The sequence below is a fragment of the Seriola lalandi genome, unplaced genomic scaffold (genome assembly GCF_002814215.2).
Source record: "Seriola lalandi dorsalis isolate HSWRI2012SDOR001 ecotype SW California unplaced genomic scaffold, Sedor1 jcf7180002054133, whole genome shotgun sequence".
Lineage (NCBI taxonomy): Eukaryota > Metazoa > Chordata > Actinopteri > Carangiformes > Carangidae > Seriola > Seriola lalandi.
In genome coordinates, this window is record NW_019524686.1 from 766,003 (window position 1) to 790,627 (window position 24,625).

At 39.6% G+C, this 24,625-nt stretch overlaps 1 protein-coding gene across 1 annotated transcript in view; it reads left to right on the forward strand.

The window, feature by feature from the left end:
* Positions 1-23,963, forward strand: part of trabd2a (TraB domain containing 2A) — a 58,379-nt gene extending 34,416 nt beyond the window's left edge. Inside the window, exons 5-7 of the mRNA XM_023403401.2 lie at positions 14,460-14,550; positions 18,048-18,311; positions 22,339-23,963. Of these exons, the coding sequence (XP_023259169.1) occupies positions 14,460-14,550; positions 18,048-18,311; positions 22,339-22,549 (566 nt within the window). The 3' untranslated portion in view covers positions 22,550-23,963. The remainder of the gene's footprint in view (positions 1-14,459; positions 14,551-18,047; positions 18,312-22,338) is intronic.
* Positions 23,964-24,625: the final 662 nt, after the last annotated feature.

Sequence of the window (24,625 nt, forward strand, 5' to 3'; positions counted from 1 at the left end):
ATTTTTTTTCCAGGCCGAACTTGAATGCATCCATGTTTCAGTCTTATCCCCAAGCTGCTTAGCACATCATGTTTCCCCTCAAACTCCGCTCCATAACCACAAATTTAAATATTTGCGGCTGTGTAATTACCAGTGTGGTTGACAGGCTCTAACGGTTACTGTACTTTGAAATGTTTGACTCTTTTCACAGACAATTAAGGTTTGCCTTTGGATCTTTTGCTATTTAGGTTGGTAGGGCCGCGCTAAAGTGAATACCCCTCGGTTAGTGAGCTGTGATGTGCGGTGGGTAGGCTGTAATAAATGGATGGCTTGGCCCCATGAGCTGCGGCTCATGACAGAGGTTGACATGAACTCATAACTCACACGGAGCACCTTGACTTGTCAGTGTGTGGGTAGCTCTCGGTGCTGGAGCGGGGAAATAGTCACTTAATACACTGTACTTACTGAGTCCACTGCAGTTTAGGAGTCATTAGACTGAATATGTGTTAAAGGTGGTTTATTTGAACTGCTCTCTAGTGCAGAGCCACTTTTAGCATCAAATCGTATATGTTATCTGCAAAAGAGCAGATATATAAACATAGAAAACTGTGCTAAAAGTAAAACTGCAAAACTGATTAAATTAAGATTATTCTCACAAAAATACAAATACAATCAAACGCAGCCAAACTTTGTTGAAAGCTGCACAACTTTATGTTGAATTCTATTGGAGAGTTTGTAAAGATACCAAATAGACCAACGTGCCAACGTGTTCAGAAAAGTGTCTACAGTGATGCACAAGACATAGACCAGAATATTTCCATTACATTGAATGGTGCAGCACTAAAAAACACGGAGTCTTTCCCTCAGTGTAAACATCATAGGCTTCAGTAAAGAGCTGGAACAAACTGATGCAGAATATATGACACTGTCAGACAGTGTTGGATAAACTCATTTTAATCTCATTTAGCAAGCAGTCTTAAGAAAATTCGTAGATGATTCTCTAAAGCCTTGAGCATACAGTATAAACTATGCTTTAACTACCCCTGTGTGTATAATATTTTAGGCTCAGTTATAGCTGATTGACTGGGTATTCCTATTCAAACTCTGTTCTAAATCCCCAAGCCAAACTTTTTGCATACCTGGCCCAAATCCCTCCAGTGTGATTTCACACTGAGCACTACATCACTGCGGTCGCTGCCCGGCTTCACCGTTTTTTTCTGGTGGTGTGAAAGTCAAAAATGTGGTGCTTTTTCACAACACCTCACCTTCATAAACAGCCAGTTTACAACTGTTTGGGGCAGCCGCTGACATGAGTACACACATGTCACACAGCGCCATTAAAATCCAGACCAGACCTACCACACACTTGGTAGGGGAGGCAGGGGCCAACCGTCTGCCAAACCTGGATTAAGTCCCGGATTTTAAGTTTGAATGACACCTTTATGCTCTAACTGTAAGTTTTTTCCTCTTCAGTTTTTAAAGTTACATCATGTAAGATTAATTCATTGTAACTTGTTGTATTTTGTTCTTAGTTTAGGGGAGTTTTTTGTCCTTCTCCACTAATTCATTTTTCAGACCGGCAATTGGAAGTTGTGATCCATAAACTTTCAGTCCTGATTGGTTAAGTGACACCTGTGGTTACTGGCGGTAACAGCAAATGTGGCTTCCTACAGCTTTGTGAGAAATACAACAGAAGTATCAGTTTACAGTTCAGCCAAACAAACCCGTGTCAGTCAATAATGAATCGAAGACTTTAATACAAACTCAGATACACTGAGTTTCCTGTGCTTCACAATAAAAGCCCTGTGTTCCACCAGTTGAATGCTTAAGTGTAACTAGCTGAAGTAGTAAATGTTAAGTTTGCGTTAGTGGTAACTTGCATTTGTGGTGACTGCATGAGAGTGAACGTTTTTTTTTTTTACATGCATGCATCTTTTCCATGCACAAATTTCTTGCGCATTTGAATGTATCAAGGGAATGGCGAAGTCTGCTACTTGCAATGAAAACTACCATACACCATGTACATAAATACCTTGATTGGCTATTGCTGAAAGATAGTTTAGGACTTTAGAACATTTACATGAAATCTAATCTTGATGATATAATCAATCAATCAACAAAATGATCTTGTTTAAAGAAAAATCTCATCAGTATACTGGCATTCATTTTAGCCATAGCGCCCAGTAAATTACCTTTATTTGGTGTCCTATCAGTGACTTGCAGCTCTTCATCTCCATCTTTGTTTATTCTGCTTTAAAATATATCTGTCGCAACAGATGGCCAGTGTTGGTCACTGGACAATGTTGCTGTCGGTGTTTGCCAGTCCGTCTGCGTGGGCCTTTCTCTTGATCTTGTTCCTCCTCAGAAGAGCCTGTAATCTTAGTTGCATATTTATAACCCTAAATACAAACCAGATAAACATGAAAAACATTTAACCGGTCGGATGTTAACATGTCAGGAGCATCTGCGATGCATCATGGGTACATCTCTGTCTCTCCTTAAATGGGAGGATAAACCTGTCAGCCACTTTGGAAAACTAACTGGCTGTTGAGTGAAAAGCACCTAAACATATACGTTTTGTTGCACTCATCGGGTCAGGGGCCTCAGTCTCTGCACTCGAAAGACATAGCTCATATAGGCCACACTTCTCTTTCAGTCAGAGCAGTGAACGCTTGTCACAACAGCTTGTTGTGATTTATTGAGAGAGTTGAACTCCTCACCCCTGATCCCATTCAGACCCAGCAGTATTTCCTTATGCACCTGGAACGGGCTCTTTACATGCCTGCCCAGGGGCTAAACTTTCATTTGGACCAGAAATACCTCACTCCTATATGAAAGGGGAAAGGGAAAGGAAAATTATATCTTTGGCTTGCGAGCAGCAGTGCATCTATTGATGATTCTGAGTGGGAATTGTTATGAAGGAGCTGTCCCTTTTCATTTTGGGGCTAAAACATGAAGGAGAGCAACACGCTGCCTAGAGGGGATGAAGATATGAAGAGACAGAGGAAAACATGACTTGTGTGATTTGTGGCTTCCACTCTCTCCCACTTTCTCTCTCACTTTGGGGTTATTGAATACTTTTTTGTTTAGCTGAAGCAGAGATTTTTCTGGTTCAATGTATGAAAGAGCCTGTGTTGTTGGCCGTGTTTACCATCACAGAAGCCACGCAGGATTCTGCAACGCCACAGAGCACTAATTTGAGTTTTTATACTCAAATTGGCTTTATTATATTTATACATCCAGACCATGTGATGTATTTGGCATCGTGGTTGGACAGTATAAGAGTTATTTCTTTAGAGTTAGGGTTTCTGGGTCAGTGTCTAAACAGATATGGGTTTTATTTGTAACTGAAACTTCCTTTCTCACTTTAAAACATTGTTTTTATGCGGATATGAGGCCAAATTGCAAAGAATATATGTAATTGAAATGGTCTTTTTGATGATGGCATTCTTCATAGTTATGGTTTTGGCTGTTTTATAAGACTCTTGAAATTACTTATTTAACTGCAAGAGTCACTTGCAAATGAAAGAAAAAGAAAGCTATGTGAAAACTATTCTGTTACTACTGCTGTAAAAAAAAAAAATCTGGATTCAACACAGACAGGCTCAGTTTTAATTAACTTGTGCTGAAATTGCTGTAGTAGGTTTTGTAACTTCTGTTTTGCGTCACTGAAAGCCTGGAGCGAATGAGAGATTGTAATCAGAAAAACATGATTTTCTGTTTTTGTTGAGGTTGTTTCAGATTCTGTTGTTGGTGCAGATGTAAAATTTGGCCTTTGTTTTGTCACGATGCAGAGGGATTTGCAGGGGAAGCAGGATACTTTCTGGAAAACCGAGCCCATGGTTCTATCCGCAACAGACCCCTGGTTAACAAGTTAATGAGTGTCGGAGGAAATACTGATTATGGCTGAAACGGGATTAACACAAGGGTAATTGAGAGAAAGAGACAAAAATAGGGTTATAGTAACAAAAACTATAAAAAGGGACGAAAAGAAAAAAAACAAGATTTTGACAGTGACACGGGGAGAGATCGCATGAGCTAAGACAGCCAAAAACAGAGCCTGTGAGAATTTACAGGCCTCTATCCTGTGGATCTGCTCTTAGTTATAATCTAGACCTAAATCACAGATGATACGCAGGCCTCATTGGACATCTAGGAGATCTCTTGCAGATTACTCAAACTAAATAGGCACAAAATTGCACTCTAAGCCACATGTTTTAGATGGAAGCTCTGTGAGAAAACATCTGAGAAAAACTACGATGTGGAATGCTTTTTTTTTCTTTCAAAAAGTGAGCAGGCGTCCGACTTCCCTTCGGTATCCTTTTTCTGAACTGAAACAGTTGAAAGGCTGAGCAGAGACTCGCAGCAGGATGTGGGGTTTGCAGGGGTACGTGTGTTTTCAGAGGAAGCGGCCTTGAGTAGTATGCAAACTGCAGAAATCCACTTTGGCAGGTATGGACGAGCAAAAACACATTTGAAAACAAACAAAAAACAAAACAAAAAGAAACAGTCTTAAAGTTTCAGGACCCCTGTTGGCTGAATGAGCTGAATGACTGTGATCAAACCTCCAGTGCACGACGTGTGTCTGTAGTTGATCTTAAGTATAAAACGGTTCGTTGGTTGCGTTGTCTGATAGAGGCCAATCACAATTTCCTGCTTCAGTTCAATTTGTATCTTTGAACAATTTAAAATAACTTTTTGGGGCCTTTTCTTTACAGTAATGGGTTTACCGCTACTAAACTAGTTCCTCTGAATCAACAATTCATCTTTTTCAACCCTAAAGGTGAAATATTATCTAGTAATTCAGAAGCAAAAACAAACAATTAGAAAAAAAATACACTCATTTTTTTATTATCAGAAATATGTTTTTCTGTTTCTCTATTCCCTTAAAGGAGCTATCTATAAGTTTTACTATCACTACATAGCCAGCGTTAGCATTAACAGCTGTTTACTTACCACTTTACGAGTTCAGCATCAAACTTTATTCCTTTACTCACCAACAACTGTCTCCAGAGGTGGAAAGCAACGCCACCGTTAACTCTTGTCTCTATCACGTCTGTTCTTCTACTGCAGTTAGCACGCTAACACGCTAGCCAGGTCCCGTCTTGTCATTTTCCAATAGCAGTTCAGAGGGCGTATTATAACCTCTTTCATCATAAAGACAATGATTGCCGAAGCTCTTGTCAATCACCAATCACCATCACGTTTGGCTGCAGAGAAAACTTTCAGATAGCCACTTTAAACATCACTGTAATGGAACAACACACTAAACCAGACTCACAATAATGATAATAAAAAAGGAATAAGAATGAAGATTCTATTTGGCAGAATTCATAACAATAACAACCTGTTATATTGCAATAGTAGATTTTTATGTGATCAAGAAAAACGCAGGAGAAAAAAACTGTTCCTCTTTTGCTTATGTATATTTCTTTACTGTGCATCAATATGACGTGCAGAAAGAAAGATTTGAAATATTAACTAGAAATGTAAAGACAGCGGATCAGTGGTCGGAGCCTTGAATATGGCTCTGTGTTGCCGCAGTAGACACATCTGAACTGGATCTGACTGACATTACTGGTCATGCCGGCTCTTTTATGGTTTACATAAAAAAAAAAAACCTGTTTTCAGCCAACCTGAGGTCAGGTGGGCAGGTATCCCTCCACCTCTCTTGAACTGCTTATAAAATCTCCTTTCACTTGCTTTTATAGTAAGAATATCCTCTGAGACCGGGTTATAAGTAAAATGAGACATTCAGTGGCAGGGACATTCAGAGCTGGCAGTGCTCCGGTTTACTTTGTCAGAACTGCTCACTTTTACAGAATTTTCTAACTTTGATCACTCTTTCATAACGACCACAGTGAATGAGCTGGTGTGTGTTCAAGCGCCATAATTTCTTGGCAGAGAGAGCAAAACTGAGCACTGCGCTGAGAGTGTAGAGACTATTGCAGCCTGACAGATGTAATCCCTAACACGGCTCCAAAGTGCTGTGTGCCACCACAAATTTTGAGTGAGGGTTTATTTAAAAAACAACCTCACACCACAGGCCTCTTACGTGCTCTGTTTCACATTTATTCTCAGCATAAATTCAAAAGCTGAAGTTGCTCAGCACGATCGCGAGAAACTTCAAGCAGACTCTTTAGCAGTTTCCACACTAATGATAAACACGGTGAAACATGATTCATATCTTTAAAAAGAAGAACCAGACCAAGACAGTCATTAAAATGTGGGGATGTTTAACGATCCATCTTTTTAATTTTCACTCGTGCAAATGAAACTGCAGCAAATTATACTTTTTACTTGCGATTTTACTCTTCATGTTTGCTTAGTAAGCTAAACACACCACCTCTCTCCCATCATCCCTGTCACATTTCCACTAATACCACGCAGAACAGCTGTATGCTTTGTAAGAGAACATTAATCTTAAACATTTGTCTAGGGCTGTGACATTAGTCCTAGAAACTTTGAGCTACTTTAAGACAATAAATTAGAGATAAACAACAAGGTGTAAAAATTACAGATGAGGTGGAAGTGAAGGAAGCCATGACTCACGCTTCCTCTGCTACAATAAGAACTACTGTATGTCTGAAGTCTTCTGACGTAGGGTTTTTAAGAGACAAGCTGTTCATCTACATCCTCCAGACATTTGCATTTCCTAGACTCAGTTGTCTTGGTTTAACTTTGGGTAAAGACATTCAGAGATGAAAAAAAAAAATAGTTGGAAAACCTGCGTGCCAAAGTGAGATACTGCTTCAAGGAGCCACGACTCAACTACTGTTTCGTGTAACAGACTTTACATGGGCACCATGTCAAGATACAGTCTATGTGTTCTCAGTACAGAAGTGTTTTTACTCCTACACTGAGGGTCTTACAGGATGCTCTTATCCTCAGCTATCACAGTCTGGCATCTGACGACTTAACATTCCTGTGTTGTTTTGCATGCCTTATCCCTTTGTCTCTATTCCTGTTTTTCTTTCCATGTTGAATTTGCATCTGCTTGTCTCTGCGTCTCACTTCTCCCCTCCATCCGTCTCCTCCTCAGCAGCCTGCGCCTGTTTATGAAACAGTGATTGGTATCAATTTTACAATAAAGAGACGACGTCTTTAATCCAGCCTGTGTTTGAACTTTGCCTGAGAGAAATAGAAAGAGAAATGTTATGGTGCCGGTCGAGATGTTAGCATTCTTTGGCTAGACTTAAGAAAGGCTCATTTCATGGGACGGAGGTGTCTCTCGTGCCTTCGGCTTGTTGTTTTGTGTCTTTCAAATTCACACAGTCACATCACAGCTGTCTTTTATCATGGCTTTCTACTATCACTGGTATCATAGTTTACACTCAAAATCATATCCTGAGGAGAATTTGAATGGATTCTTAGGATAAGTGGTCAAGATTATCTCCGCTATCATAGCCATTTTAAAACTTTGTGAGGTGACATGCATCTTTTATTGTTTGAAATCACATCATACATCATTATTCATCACATGGATTCCAAAAACATCAGTTGTATCTCAAATAAACATTGCTATGCCTGAACAAAAAATATGAATATATATACAGTATATATATATATATATATATATATATATTTATTCACAATAATTTCTACATTTTTTTTGTGGGCAACAATAGCATGTGTTCACATACTGTAAATGATTCTCATCCAGGTTTCTAGAATATTGTCGTAAGGTAAAAATGTGGTTTTGAAATGATCATTGACTTTGTCATAGTTTTGAAGGAACTTGTGACATCATCTTCAGAAACGGGGCCCATACAGTAGGTCATTAACGACCGAGCAGTAGAAGCACTAAAACAACATGTGGAGGTTTAGGTTGGCTCAGTCTGCGCTTTAACCCTTAGACCGGACCTCTCCGGTTCTACGTGAATCTGTATATGTATGTTTTATATCCTTACAGTATGCACAGAAGTGGGCTAAATCATATGCGGTTTTGTTTTGAAAGTCTACTATTTCTTTTTACAAGAAACAGCACAGAGGAGGGAGAACTAAGAGATGCAACAGATTGGAACTAAAGTTTATATGTTGTAGGTGTTGGACTGGTTTGAACCAATGACAGTGGAAGATATTTTTTTTTTGCTTATGTGCAGACTAATTTAACCATATACATCTTGGTTTTGGCTACTCACATCCCACCCTATACCATTATATTAACGGTATCCTTATCCTGCAGGGACTTGGGATCAAATTGACAACATATATTCACAAGTAACATCATACTAAATTGATTCCAGGCAAAAACATTCATTTTTGAAAGTATTTTTTCCATGGCCCATCCAGTGGTAAAGAACCTTGGTGCCTGCTAGGATGAATATTATATTAACATTAAGAGACTCTTAGGTCTCAACACCACAAGTTGGCAGCATTACGCGAAGTATGAAAGTTTCACTTTAAAAAAATATACTCTTGCTTTCTAGTAATTGAATTGTGGTTAAGATCACTTTATATAAACACTTATTGCTTCTCTGATGTACCCCCATCTTGTCGCCTTCTAACGTTTTTAGCCGCACTAGCAGGATTGCAATGTCGGTCTACTGGTTGGTCCACCACTTTAGATGGATTACCATGAAATTTGGTACAGCTATCCATGGCGCCCAGAGTTTGAATGCTAATGAACTTTGGTGATCCCCTGACTTTTCCACTAGCGCTGTGAGGTTGACATTCATGGTTTTGAGTGAAATTTCTTGAAAGCCATTGGATGGATTTCCATGAAATTTGGTAGAGCTATTCATATTCCCCTTAAGATTAACCAACTTTTCATCTAGACTTTTGCTAATTTTTGCTAATTACCAAAATTAGTAAAGGCGTGGTATTCAGCTGCAAGCGTTGCTGTGCCAGCACATCCTCATAGAGCTGCATGGCTGTAATCTTGCTTGTCTCTATAAAAGAAAATCTGCTGGACACCAAGCCAGGAATGAAACAACCCACTAAGAAAGCATCCAAAAATACAGTCTGCTATGTACATTTTAGTCCATCCTACCTAAAATCATTAAAGAATAATGAAATAAAGACTGACAGACTCTGTTAAAATGCTACCACATATAATTATTCTTAAATAGCTTGAAAGCATTAAATCAGATTGTCTCAGTTTTGAGACTGTTGCCAACAGTGTCTAGTTCTTTTCAAACAAATGACACATGACTGATAATATATTAGGTTTAATTCTAATACAGGGAGGAATTGAGTGTCTGTCAAAGACATAAAACAGCATGATTCAACCAGGGATAAGAAGAAGCGCGATGTAAGCAGAGCCTGCGTTTCCAGACACTCGATATGTGTGTTAATATAGAGCTGGCATTGTTTGAAAAACACCAGGGTGACTGTATGATCTTTATGCCAGTGGATAACCAATAATTTTCCTGTTATTTGTCTATGACCTGACTGACATGTTTATGGATGGCTGCGTCTCCTTTACAGTTGAAGACACTGAGGTTTTGCCTGACTGTTAGCAGCTCGCTGAGCCACAACAGTGATTTTCCAGTAAAATCTTGGGCTGGTTGGTACTTCCAATGTCCTAGAAATGTCAGAAGCTAAAATTCTGTCTTATTATTTAGTTTTGACTATAGCATATAGTTTGAACAGCTTAGGTCTCTCTCTGCCTGTGTGCACTGTAAGGTATGCACCACTGATCTTCCTAAAACGACTGTAGTGTCAAGCAGCTACACAAGAATAGAGAGCCTAACAAACCACAGCAATATTCTAACCAGTCTTCGGTGACATCAACAAGCTAAAACACTTCATGCTAAAGATTCAAGACAGCACCAGACACCTCGTTGTCATCTCTTTCAATGAAAAGCTTAATTTAGTGCTCAGTGGTGGTGATAATGGGCTGCTGGAGCGAGCTCACTGTAGCAGGGAACATGTGTACATAAACAGCTAGAAAAGGCTATATGAGGCAGCATGGCCTCAGTGCTGCCTGTAGGGTTTGTTTATCCAACATGCTGTAATGTTATGAGAACTGCTGCTCGGGCCCTGGTTACAAGTTGAAATGTAAATATTGATGTGTATGGAAAAGGAACGTTGTTTAAGGCGTACCATATGTTCTAATAATTTGAGCCGCTGATTGTGGAGACTGGATGTCTTTTAAGGACGAATACCGCCGTGGTTCTCATCTTGTGGTTCTCTGTCTGAGTCGCAGGTGTGCAGAAAGCTTTTGTGTCAAATCAAGACAAATCTGTTTTAGGAAAGAGACACGTATCATTCATTTTCTTTCCAATTTACAGCTCCACTTTTTCCAACCTGTCCCTCACATTCAGCGCTTATATTGTCAAATTGAAACAATATGTTCCCCATGGCAAGGCAGTGATACAGTATGCATGCGTGGCAGTTAGGTATGGGAAAGGTTTCTCGCTATAGTAAGAGACATTTATACAAAACTAAGCAAGAATCATCAATTACAAGATGAGATACAAAAGTAGCATCTTTAAGTAAATAAATAAATTTTTGTTGGGGAAAAAAAATGTAGCCAGATTACATTCTTCTCAGTGACAAGGGAACATTTGTATTAAATGTACAGTATCTGCAGAATGTTTGCGGTCAACATATTTCGTTGTTAACATTATGATATCCACCCCTGGCAACCAAAGCATCAATAATGATTTAATGTTTATGTTATGCTAACATAAAAGACTTGGTCAAGCTTTGGGGAAAGGCTGTGGTCTTGGCTAAATATTGGAGAATGTCACTTTGACTTGAAGCACAAGATTCCGACTTTTTAAAAATTTAATAAAGAGCCACAATCTTTCTCAAACCTTATGTGAACCCTGATTTCTGGTGTAAAAGTCATGCTTCATACACCCCCACCCCCCCCACCTCCTCCCTGCATCTAATCTGGAATACAAGAACGTTCCACTTCCTCAACTGGAAAAATCATTTCCACTGAATATAATCAAGGCAGGAATTATGTTTTGTCCAAAACGTACTTGGCCAAGCAAATTAGTTCAAACACATATTTTGTAGCCGTTGGATTTATAAGTGGAGTCACAAGAAGGCTTGAAGGCAAGGTTTTTTGACCAGTGTTTTTTGTGTTGTGTTTTATTCATCGTTAGACTCTGTTGTAGACTTTTATAAAAGCTGCCACATCATAGTAATGTTCAGTAACCATATAAAAACTGTAAGTTTTTATAACCATGACATGAGCTAATCTGTGACCCTCCAACCCAGTGGTCCCACGTATGGATGCTGCTGCATGTAGGGAGAGGGCTGTGAATGAGAGCTTTCACTTGTGTCTCTGGTCTTTATCTCTGCCATCTCCCCTCTCTCAGCGCTCCTGGAAAGGCATACAGTGAGCATATTGTGCATTGGTGTGCACATTTTTGGCCCATTTTACAGATTTAAAATGTATGAAATTGGCCTAAATAAATAATCTGTGGAAATATATGTCAGATGTCACAGGTGTCACTCCAGAAGCATTCTTCTTAAACTGTGGGTTGGGCTCGAACATGTGGCCGCAGCCTAAGTGAATGTGAGTGCTGCTGCTTCTTATAGAGAACCACACTGCCACACTGAAGCGACACGTTTTGGGCCTTAAAGTGGGAAACTAATATCCTAAGGATCAAAACGATTAGAAAGAAATTATTGAAGCGATTTATAGAAATGACTCTCATAATTTCAAAGAGTTTAGAGGCCGGGTACAAAAAAGTGTTTTCATTTTGATTTGCCGTGAGACAACCAATAACCAGAAAAACTGATTGTGATTCTGTGAGTCAACATGTTTAACAAAGCCATGCAATGGAAACATCTGTGAAACCAGTGTGGCAGAACCAAACTTAATACAGTGCAGGAGGATGCCATAATGTTCATGTGTTAGCTCCACAACATCAGCATTTTTACAGTTATCATGTGTGCTTTGTTTTGAAGAAAATATGGAACTATTCAAGTAGAAAAGTAAATGTGGAAGTAATTTAACTGTGTAGTGAGTCACAGTGTGAGTCCCAAAGCTCTGAAAATGCCGTCTTTTACCCCAGAGTTTACATTAGTTCCACAAGGGGGAGGGTTGGGACACACACATAGTGTGCAAATCATTTGAAATGAACAAACTCTATTATTATTACAATTGATAGGGACACTTCCTCTTCTTTTCTGTAGCTGCACATGCAGTCTGTTCTTTTTTTCCTTCCTGTCTCACACAAACTAAGAATAATACATTGCTTGGTACCAGTTATTAGCAGTTGTCACAAATCACCTGGCACACAGTATTTAAGCCTGACTGTTACGTCAGTTGCCAAAGACCACATCATACATGAGGCCCAGTTTCAGGGACATGCAGACCTTCCGAAACATTGCTTACTGCTCCTGCACTTTCTACGTCCTTTCAGGGCATTAATCATTCTGAATCAAAGATGTCTGAATTTAGTTTTTTGCTCTTTTTTTCCATGTATGAAACATGTTCTTGTTAAGGTGGAACACTGCCCATTAAAATGGTGCTCATTGGGATGCTTGCAATGTTGTATTTGCCTTAAATTCATCCCTCTTCTTTGTTAAACAAATTTCCATTTAATAAAATGATAATAAAAAGAAATAGGACCTTTTAAAAAGTTTTTGTGCTGTGCCACAAGATTTAAATATCTTTATCAGTCACAAGAATATTAGCATTACTTTTTTTCAATTCTTCAAACACACACTCAGTCCCCAAGAGCACATTGGAGCCCTTGGGGATGTGTTAGAATTGATGCTTTACATACTATTAGAATTAGCACATACGTACGTATTTGTGTGTGTGTGTGTGTGTGTGTGTGTGTGTGTGTGTGTGTGCTGCGTGTGCATGTGTGTGTGCATGTGTCAGTGTGCGTAGTTGTGTGTCCCTTTGAAGTTTTCGAAGTCCGCCCACCCTTCTGTGGCCCTGCATTGTGCTGAACAGCTCCATTTGTCCCACCTTAATCCCCTGACGTAAACTCACATAAATCACGCTGAGTTGTTTCTAAACGTGAGCAGGCTGGAAAACTCTGTCTCTGTCTCTCTGCCTCGCTCTCCTTTCCAACCCCCATGGAGAGTTTATGGGCTGCCGGCTTCACGTTCAGCTGACCACCTGTATTGATAAAGATTACTGCTTAAAATAGAAATAAAAGCATGTCTCTTTTGCATATAACTGTGGGACATTCTCTCACGGGAGTTCTTAGATTATTTAGCGAACCTAAATTGGGTAAAAGCACCCAAACTCAGATAAAAGGTAAAACATATTTTTCTATGTAAACACAATACAAGGTTAAATATCCACCAAGCCCGATAGTTGTGGGACATCGATCCTCTCAGTGTGGCTAAGCAGATGAAATTCACTTGAATATACCAAGAATATTAACTTTAGAAAAACTTAATAAATGTTGACATTTCCCTTTGCAGTAGCAACCCCTTGGTACTTTTCCATTGCAGGTACATACAGATACATCGTTTTAGCCAACACTTATTAGTTCTAGAGATGGAGTAGCATCATGGCACCCATAGTGCATGTAGGCCAACCTCTCTCTATCGATGGCTCTGGGCCAGATTAAAGTGCCGGGGCTCATTGTTTACACAGCTCCGTGGTGCCACGGCTGAGCAGGCCCAAACAATGGTCCCCTGCTCCCTTTTGTCAGAGTGAGGGGAAGAATGGAGACCTCTTGACATGGCAACCTGAAGCCTCAATGCCCCCACTTCACCTAGCTGAGAGGGTCAGAGCGAGAAAGAGAGGAAAAGAGAGAAGAGGGGAAGTTAGAGATAAGGATGAGGGAGAATAGAGAGATGAAAATGGAAGGGGAGGAAAGGAGGTACGATATGGGGTGGGGTCGGTGGTGGATAAAGATTAATCCATACAAAGAGAGGAGAAGAGGAAAGAAGAAGCATGATGATGTATATGTGTTAAAATTGTCCTGTGAAGTTAAAGAAAAAGATGTTTTAGGAAATAAGCTTGTTCACTTTCTTGCCAAGACTTACACAAGAAGATTGAAGCAACTCATGTGAAATAGAGTGCTAAAGCTATGAGGAGATTAGCTTAGCTTTTAGCATCAAAACAGTTAGCCTGGCTCCGACCAGAATTACACTTACAAACAACCCTAAATCTCAATTAATATGTTGTATCTTGTTGAACATTGTATGTTCAAAGAATGATACATGCTGTAACTACTTCTGGACAATTAGCCGTGCTTATGCTAAGCTAGGCTAACCAGTAACATCCAGCACACCAGTATTTCAAACACAGCACGAAAACAACATGAACCATATGAAATTATTCCCCCTGCCTTAGCTCAGTATGTGTTTCAGAGTGTGTGTCATTGTGAGCTAGATCTACAGCTGTTCTGTAGGCTCCATCACTTTTATGTATTTCTGTATTAAAATCATACATACAGAAACTTGGTTATACTTTTCTTATTGTCTCTTATGACACAATGCAGTTAGAGTCACGGTAAATGTCTTGTTTCCATCTGCTCGCAATAAAACTCGTCATTAGCATTCAAAAGTGGAGGTCATCACTTCTCTTTTTGTTTTGGTTGCAGGTCACTTTCTCGGCAACAATACAGTCATTGATGTGCTCCGTCGCCAGGGATACGAGGTGGAGCACACCCCTGCTGGGCAGCCCATAAACAGGTAAATTTACTGCTAAAACACACTCACACACACACACACACACACACACACACACAAACACACATCTAGTGATATATATTTAACACAGTGGATTTTGTGATTTATTGTGGAAATACATTGTGCAAATGTAACTAATCCCTTAATATTATATGAGCCTCTAATTTTACAAAATTGTAACACTCAACTTGTTTTTTTCTGATCATAAAATTAGTAAAAAAAAAAGAAAAAGAAATCCAACTCACCATATTTCTACTTTGACTGATTTCCCAAAAATCTATGTTGACACGTACCGTGTCAGGTAAAGTATTTCACAGTCAAAGATAAAGGAGCCATTTTGGTCAGGACTTTACTCTTGTTTCAGAAAGTTTTATGAGCTGGTTTGGGAATATTTAATTTTTAGGTCATCATTCTCTACAAAAAGCAGAAGGAATAATAGAGACATAAGTAGAGAAAGAGCAGAGAAACTGAGAAATACAGAGATGACGGATGGAGAAAAAGGAAGAAAAGCTTATGTTTCTCCATAGTTGTTGCACATTACGGTTTCTTCTGAAAACACAAGTCTGTTAAAGTCAAAAGCCCATATTTTATCACTTAAATGGGTGTAAGGTTTCATGTCCTGGCCACATTTTACAGTGCAACTGCTGCCTCACGGCCCTGACAGGAGTATATATTTCTCTCAACTTCTTCACTGACTGGATTTCAAATGGGAAATCATTTTCCAAGTAAGCGCAACTCCTTAGTTGGTCTGTGTTCATTTGCAGACCCAAAACAGATGTTTAAGTTCTGCCTCAGCCCCTGTGAGAAATGTGTTGTCTGCAAATAATAACTCACTCTCCCCAAATGTCCCTAAAGAGGAGTATTTGTCTCATCGTCTCATTTTGAAGTTGGTCATAGTTTTATTAATTTAGCCGCTCCATTGACACTGGGGAGTTAATTATTTTGTTTCTATACTGGCAATGAACCACTAATCTGCTAATCACATAAGAGGCTCATTTTAGTGTGGAAGCTGGTGATCACAGAAAAGAAAATAAATAGCCAGGCCCAGGCCACTATTGTTATTCTTACAGCATGTCTACACAGAAAGTGTTTCAGCTGTGGTTTTATTGTCAGAAACTTCTATTTGAATCAATCCAACTGTCTACACAGGCTGCTTAACAGCTTGAGTTTTACTCATGCTACACACCCCTAAATGTATTTTTACACTTCAAGTCTATTTTTTTTTTGTACCACACTGATTTTGTATTGGACTCTGAGCACATCCAAAACACAGGTGACCTACACTCATTACTCTGCCTGAACACCTCCTGACGTGCTGCTGCTCTGCTAACGCACTGCCCACACTGCACCTTCTGTGTAGACACTGTGTTCTAGGAATAAAAAGCTTGTTTTTAACCATTACCTCCATTAGTTTTAAGCTTTCAACTGTTCTACTGACTCGTCATTAGCTTAATACTGATAACAACTGAGAGACACTGCATATTTTTGTCTTATAGCCTTATTCAGTGTAGTTAAAGATCTCGATAGAGGTATAGAGGCTTCAGTCCAATCTTCTGAAAGGCATAAACTGTGACTGGGTGATATCGTGGTATGAAATAAGTCCATCAATCCATCCGAAAGCATTAATAATAATTTTAAATAATATTTAAAAATTAATATTAGATTAAAGTTGCTTTGTGCAATTTTTATTTTGTTCAGGCAATATTCCATGAAAAGTATCTTTTACATTGTATGACACATTTCACCCAGCACCCTCAACCTACTGAACAGTGTCTCTCAAACCTTTATTGTGAATCAAGTTTGATCTGACTATATGTTGCAGTCCTTCACCAGTACTGTAGAAAACTTATGATAACAATTATAAATACAAGGTCACACATACACAACTAAATAAACATCACCTAGCAGAAGTTTATTTTCCTCTTGTAAAATTAATATAATGCTACATCACCTTGTCATCAGCCACTATAAGGTGCAGCATTTCCAAACAGGGATCTCTTGTTTGGATCATATCAACAACAAAAAAAAAAAACAAAACAAGAAAAAAGCATTCATTGATGTCTCTCATTCTTTGGCATTTTCTCGTCTTCTGCTATTTAAGAAAAACCAAATAGATTGTACTGCAGATAAATCTGACAAAATCCCCACCGGCCACCGGTGAAGAGTTGTTGAAAAGGCCGACCAAGGCAGGACTCATACCTCCTGCTGTGAAGCATGTAGTGCAGTCTACCATGCAGCGCTGTGCGGGTGGCTATCTCAGTGCAGATCAGTGTTCTTGCTCTGTGTGTGAGGGAATGAATGAGTGAATCGACTTTCAAACACAAACCCGGTGTTTGATGCGGGATCACGAGCCTGAGATGAGCACGCATTTGACCCATTCTTACCCGGCTGCTGCCGTGGGTTAATGCCTGGAATTCCACATTCACGCAAAACCTGGGTCTGCAGCTTTAGCTTGTTTTAATATATCTGCAGTAAATATATTCTGTGGAGCTGCAGGTGTTTTTATGATCAGTGTGGGTTTAGGTCAGTCTGTTGTTCTGAAAGGGTATGTGGGTTTGTGCATGTATGTCTGTGTGTCCTCATGCACGGTGATTGTAAAAGATAGTTATTGGCCTCATTAGAGATGGCCAGCAGCTCATCAGAAGCGCAAGTGTTTGCAATCAAACAGATGAGTTTTGGTTTTGCGCTTATACTTCCCATTCTGGACCTTTAATTTGTTTTTCCAGAAAATCTTGGAAATGTTCTCTATTAGACTTAATATTGGTCCTTGGAACATCCACAGCATCCTGTTCATAGCAAGACTTCCTCCTTTCCTCTCCTCTCCTCTCCTCTCCTCTCCTCTAGAAATACTCTAAAGACTATTTGGATTCACAATAGTTACAATGAAAAAAAGAAACCAAAGCTCGTAGCAAAAAAAAAAATCAAAACATCCATTGAAACCACTCCTGTAGCGTAATCCATTTCTCTTACATTTATCCATTTGTGAAAGATGCATTTTTGGTTGAGGATTCCTTTAACAGCTCTTCAGGTGGGATACAGAATGAAAATCCTCATGGTGAGGTAGGGTGGCTAGTCTTTTGGTGCATATTTCACCCCACTGACAAGGACACACAACAATGAAACAGAGGAAAATAAGTATTAATATTTGCTCTTATAGCTGTAGCGAATGGCAAGGTTGAGGCACTATATAAAAAAACAAACAAGAAATGTTCCTTTTTCAATGCAAAGAAGAAAAATCTGAAATCCACAGTCTACACTGAACTCACAAGTCTGCTGCAAGCCTTATTTCTATAGATTCAAGAAAACTTAAGTTAACTTTAAGGAATCTCTGGCCCTCAGTGTCATTTTTAGCCCAGGATTCAGATAATATTGTGTCAGAAAGAGAGATCTGATTATAGATATGTTGATATTAAGGATGATATTAACATTTGAACAGCATATGCTGCCTCTTCTCCTCTATTTCAAAAGTATCTAATGTTTCTGTGATGTTTATTGTCTAGGAGATCATCATCTAGACCAGAGTCTGAGGACCACTATGATGAGTCCCCTCTCCTGGAGCCTTTCCTCCATGAGCTCCCCCACAAAGAGGAGGATCAGGGGCGTCCCCTGGAGGAGGATCTGTTACCCCACATGTTCCTGCCGCCAGATAGTCTGGAGCTGCTGGAAAAAGCGGAGAGGAAAATGCTGAAGAAGAAGAGGAGGAACAAGCAGAAGAAGCAGCGGCACCGACATTTTAACGACCTCTGGGTTCGCATCGAGGAGAGGTAAGAGGACAGGTCCATGGGGTCATGTTTCTCTGTGTATTTGTCATCAACGACCTTTGTTTTGATAAAGTGATGAGGACAAATGTAGAAAAGATGAGATGAAAGAGCAGAGGTGAAGTCAAAAAGAAAGAGAAGAGTGTAATGGTAAAAGGGAAGAGAGACAGAGAGGATGTGAGAACAGAGAGGAAATTGGAACGTGTCATGCAGTCTTGTCTTTAGAATAAAACTGGTGCGGTGCCGCAGGCTCAGACAGCCACCATATCACATCACCATACTCTTCATGCAGTCTGCACACACTTCAGCGCGCACACACACACACACACACACACACACACACACACACACACACACACACACATATACACACACACACCCTGCAAGTCCAAACTAGTTTCTAGCTGGTGTAAGTGTCTTGCATGTGAAAATAGCAGCCTGGGAATTCCTACTAAGTATCCGGTTTTGGTCTCACAGTAGCTCCAGGCAGGGACTAGTAGGACAGCAAAACAAGCTCACCTTTCAGACAAAAAGAAGACCTCTGCACAAGGTGTGATCTGCTGTGTTGAATCCCCTCCTGCCATGTTGTTAATTTTTTTTGAGTTTGCATCTGGGCATGAAACAAAAAACTTAATTTGACCCTCCATCCATCCATCCATCCATCCATTCATCCATCCATACATACATTATCTACACCCTCTTATTCTGTTCAGTCTGAGTTATAGGCTATCTCAGCATGCAATGGCGAGAGGCCTAATCTACCAAAGGGCCAACACATATGGAAAAAAATCACCTTCATTCACACCTATGGGCAAATTAGAGTTTCCATTTCACCCAACTCACACATCTTTTGACTGTGGGAGGAAACACGAGGAGCACGTGAGGGAAACCCACGCAAACAGAAGGAGAACATGCAAGCTTCACATAAACAGGCCCCAAGGAGAAGACGACGCCCTCACTGACTGATAATTATAAATGTATATATTACAGCTCAAACAACTTCAGCTAAGCTAACGTCACACCTCATTGTCTCATTGACTGTTGAGGGACATTAAATTAAGGGCACATTCATCAGCCTGAAAGTCACGGTGACTATGTTAACTTTAAATAATTATCTGGGTTCGAATCACCTGAGACGGCTCATATTAATCATGTACAAACTTTTACATATTTTCTCTATAATCACGTGTTCTGTAGCTGTATGTTCCTAAAGCTGCTAAGTAATACATGGAAAAAGTGAGTGAGTTTTAGCTTTTTAGTTAGAGATGAATCAAATTAATCTTTGTGACTTCTCATTTCTGTTTCTTTTGTCTTTCTCCTGAAGGACCATGTGTTTGCATTTCGAGCCCCCCAGACTCCTTGTATTTGCTTAATTTGTGCAGAACATAGCGCTTGTTTACTATGGCTAATATTAACATTATCCAGATGGAGTTTTGAACTGTTGACGCAGGAACATAAACTCTGGCTATTTCAAAGCCACAGCTACTGTTAGACATGTCATTTCAACTCAGTATTTGAAATCTGAGGTTACCATTCCAAATGGTCTGAAATTAACCGTACCTCCCACATGGCTCGGTTTGATTTCCTGCTGCTCTTTCTCTTATCTTTCCTTCTTTATACATCTTTATACTAGATTAAAGCTCAGTAGTTTGCACTGCCATCTCGCAGTAACGAGCTCCAGGGTTTGACACTTCATTCTGGGAGGAGTGTTCATGTTTGCAAGGCCTTCCTTGGGGTCCAGTCCACAGACATGGAGGTCAGAACTAGAGACTTGAAAGTGTTTTTTTTTGTGGTAGCCTGTAGTCTATGTATTAGCCTGATAAACCAGCAGGTAGAGTCTGTCCAGGCGACTTGCACTTATGCATCCTATTAGCAGGTGAGTGCAGTGTATGAGCTCAGCCTTCTCCAGCGTCTTATAAGTTGTTGGCAGCTGATCAGTTCTGATACAGTGAATGATCCATGACCCTGAAGCCCACTGGGTGTGGACAGAGCGCTTTGGAAATAAACAGGAGCAAATAAACGAAAAAGAAAATGAAACTAAAGTCTGGTGTTGCACACTTTTTTATTTTCATTTAGTCTAAAATTATACTAGTGATTTCTAAATCGTGATAATAAATTGCTCCAGTCTTTGAGTAATGGATTGGGTTTGGAAATCATCAGAAATAACTGGAGCTAAGCAGCAGGTACAGGTTTGAAAAATTGCACCAGTGCAGGACTCTGCCCTTAAGCATGTAGTGATTTTTAGCCCTGTATGAACATGTACAGTACGGACTACTCCAAATTAGTGACGGAAAGAAAAATCCAACCATGTAGCGTCTGTTCTTCGCGGGAACAGAGGAGGTTTGTGAGCGTTTGTGTACATTATGTCTGCAGAAATGTTTTCTCTCTTTCTGAGAGAGCCTGTATTTTCCAGCGGAGAGGAAACAGACTGTTTGTGTACACATGTTGCAAAGTGTACACGGTGCACGTCTTTGTATATTTTAATGTCTGAAAAGGTGGCCGAGTGAGAAAGAGAGAGGGGGGTCCAAGGAACAGAAGCAACTACAGCGCCACAGTTCTCTGTTGTGTTTGATGCATGGCCACAGAGCGATGTGTCACACTCAGTTTCCTTAGGCCTCTCCAGGCCCACAAACCTAAATAAACTTGCTTCATAACCTAAAAATTAACCTGAGGCTTTCTCTGAAACTTTAGAGCTTGTCACTGGTATCTCTGTGCTATGTGCTGGTTCGCTCATTTATCACTGGCTCTGAGTGTTTTAGCAATCGTATTTTGACTGGCACTGAACTCTGCAAGCTTTTCCAGCTTCTCCAGCTTAGGAGATTGCAGTGGGCCATCCACACTGAAGATCATTTGTCCACAATGATCCCCCAAGCATTCTCTCAGTTGTCTGCAGACAGACATAGTCAGGATGAGGAATAATAATGGAAATTTAGGGCTGTTCCTGTTCAGAAATTATGAAAGGCTTGTTTTCATTTTTCTTAACAATGCTTGTCAAAATATCTTTTCCAATAAAACATATCCCAGTAAAAATGGAAACACTGTCTTGCAGTCACTTTTCTTTAATGTTGTGTGTTGTAACGCTGTGTCAAATTGCTGTTGCAGCCCACTGGTATCTGGAGATCCTGACTTCAGGAACTTGTGTGTTTGTTTTGCCTGGCCTCGTCCCAGTCTAAACCACACCAGCACCGCAGGCTCGGCATCAAACAGGAGAGCAGAAATGATTTAATTGCCAGACTTGAAAAGGACAGATAAAGAGAGAAATAGAGACAGCCAGAAAATGGGCAGGCAGAATATGTAATATGAAGAGAAGAAGAAAAATAAAGAAAGCAAAAACAGGCAGGCGGTTGGTTTATAGCCATGGGCTGATCAATGAGTTGCACGCTCAGGGGTTTAAAGTCTCTACTGATTGGTCGGTGCTGTGGATTCCTCTGTCCAGAAATGTTCCTTTTTAGCTTTCATCATCATTAATATTTCCATTGTTTACTTTGTGCAGTCTGCATATTTTCTCAGGCAGTTGTGGACAATATAGGAATGTAGAGAGGCCTGTTCCGCTGCAGCTACTACAACAGGGTTTTCCCTTCAATCCCAAAGAGCAGCACAGTGGCTCAGCAGTGCAGAGGTAGTGCTGCATATTTTCTTTTTTTAGAAAAGTGAAGGAAGTTAGTCTGGAAATAAGACGGCTGCTCTAACTCCAGAATATGGGCAGGTTTTTGAGTTATTACACAGAGCCAGATTGTACTGTCCCCACCCATTTTTGAAACATTAAATTACAAACTTTGTGATAATGTTTGCAATAAAATTACAATCAATGTAGTGTAATTCTCAAAATTACATCAAATGGCTCATGATAGCTTCAAGCCCCTGAAAACTTTGTTTCGGGGGGACTTTTCTTCTCAGAATGTTGGCAGAGAATTGTGCGTTCATTATTTACAGTAAGAAGCTGATGTAGAAAACGGGTCTGTGGGGGCCTTTAAAAGATAAATGTGAATAAAGACTAATTTTTCTTCTTTACTCTCTTGTCTTCTCTCCACAGCACTATGGTCCAGTCCCCGCCTCCCCCGCTGGTTCGCATCATCAATGGTTACATCACAGTGCAGCCACCTGACAGAGTCCACAGCCACTACAACCACCACCACCACTTACCGTCAGCATCACCTTCCTCCTCCTCGCCCTCATCGTCATTGCTTGTCTTCCTCTGCACATTGCTCACAGCGATCCCACAGACCTGGAGTGTGTTCCTTTAGTAGATTTCTTTTTTTTTTTTTTTTTTGGACTCTATGAAAACAGTCAACCTTCTTGAGTTAAAACTCTCACTTACAGGGTTTCATGTATCAGCTCATGAGAGCTAGAGGAGGCTGCAAAGAGTTCAGTGACTCTCAGACTGTTCATGAAAAAGCATGGAGAAAGGATATGAAATCTACTCTAGCTGTCAGGTAACAGTACACTCCACGGATGTTAGGTCAGATAAAGTCTGTGAATGGTAAATCATGTCAATAGAGCATGTCTCTTACAAATTGAGGCCTTGATGAGCATGTAAGTTCATACACTGCAAGGTTTGTTAGACCATAAAGGGTTCATAAGGTTTCGGTTATTTTACATACGCAGCAGGAGCGAGTGCACGGAACGCAGCATGGAAGAAAAGTGAAAGATCTCAAGCAGGAAGTATTATCGGACATCTAACGGACATTATATAACATATCAGCTCCCTTATGGATTACAGCGTTACACTAGACACTCATCATTCATCATTCAGGGCCTCTGAGAGAAAAAGCCCTCGCTCAAGTGACTGTTCCGTGAAAGGACACGAGGACGTCATTAAAAGCATTGCTGAATATCAAATACCTTCAATAAGCAGAACTGGAACCATATGTCCTTTGTGTCCATATGTATGTGTGTGTGTGTGTGTGTGTGTGTGTGTGTGTGTGTGAGAGAGAGAGAGAGAAAGAGACAAAATCTATCAGCTCTTAACCCCCCTGGCCTTACAAACAGGTGTTCCTCTTCAGAACTTAATATATTCTTCCATTTTAGAAGAATGTTGCATGAAAGGGGGAAAATTGTACATATTGTTTCTAAATATTATAGATGTATTTTAGAATTATAAAAAAAAAAGAAAATTATCAAAGGTTTGTTGTTGTTTATATAAATATATAAATAGATATGCAGTATATTTTTTGAAAAGAAATCAGGAACTAACCACCATAGCCCACATCATGTGTCTCACTGAAATAAACTTTTTGGAAGGGACAGGTGATTGTATTGTACTATACTGTATGTATCAGTGTTATCACTCGCTTTGCTGTATGTGTTTGCTGAAAGGATTCATGTTAATATGTGTGTATTATTTTACATAGAGACCATTTGATTAATTTATTTAACTACTATAGATTTGCTGTAGACCATATGAAATATTCCCTGTTTTGTTTTTTGTTTTTTTGTTTTTTGTCACCATGATGTCCAAATGTGTTATTTCAAATGTTTTCAAGTATAATTTCAAATACATATGAAGGTAATAATACTTCTGTTTTAAATACACAAAGCTGTCTACACAGATAGATCACATGCAGCATTGTGCTTTAGGCCTTTCACATTTCACATATGGCATGAAATAACTGTAATAGTATTACCATGACAACAATAAAATATTTATCTAGATCCAAATCTGATCTGAACGCTCATGCTTGGCTGCAAAGTAAAGAGAAATTTGCATTAGCATAAACTGGTTCCATTGAAAATGTGTTTTGGAGAATGCATTGCTTAAGGACGACTGACTTTTATTGTTTCAGTTTTGTATTATATTTTTCATGTTCATAGATTAAATATTCATTTAACTTACTCCTATTTATTAACTTGCCAGTAAAGACTGTTTGGCTAGTGGTCCAGCCTCAGCACATACAATGTAGATAAAGGCTATTCTGCTGAGTATCTGCTCTTTGCTTAGATGAGGACAGGATTCAAGGCCATTTTCAAGGACCATTAGATCAGATGATGGTGTGGAAAAGACTCTGATGCCACAACCCTGTGTCTGAGAAATTACATTTCTATATAGCTAAACTCCAACAGCAAATATAATTTGTAGGCAAATGTACTCGCTGGCTGGATTAAGTTCAGGGGCAATGTTTTTTTTGTTTTTTTTAATTGAATGAGGTTTAGGCAACAAAAGCACTTTGGTTAAGGTTAGGGAAAGATCATGGTTTTGGTTCGATATAAATAAAAATGTTGTGTCTGTGGACTTTCTCCGTATTAAATCAGCCCGAGATCTTTCCCTAACCTTAACCAAATGCTGTGAATGAACTAAACATAACCATAAAAAGTTAAATAAT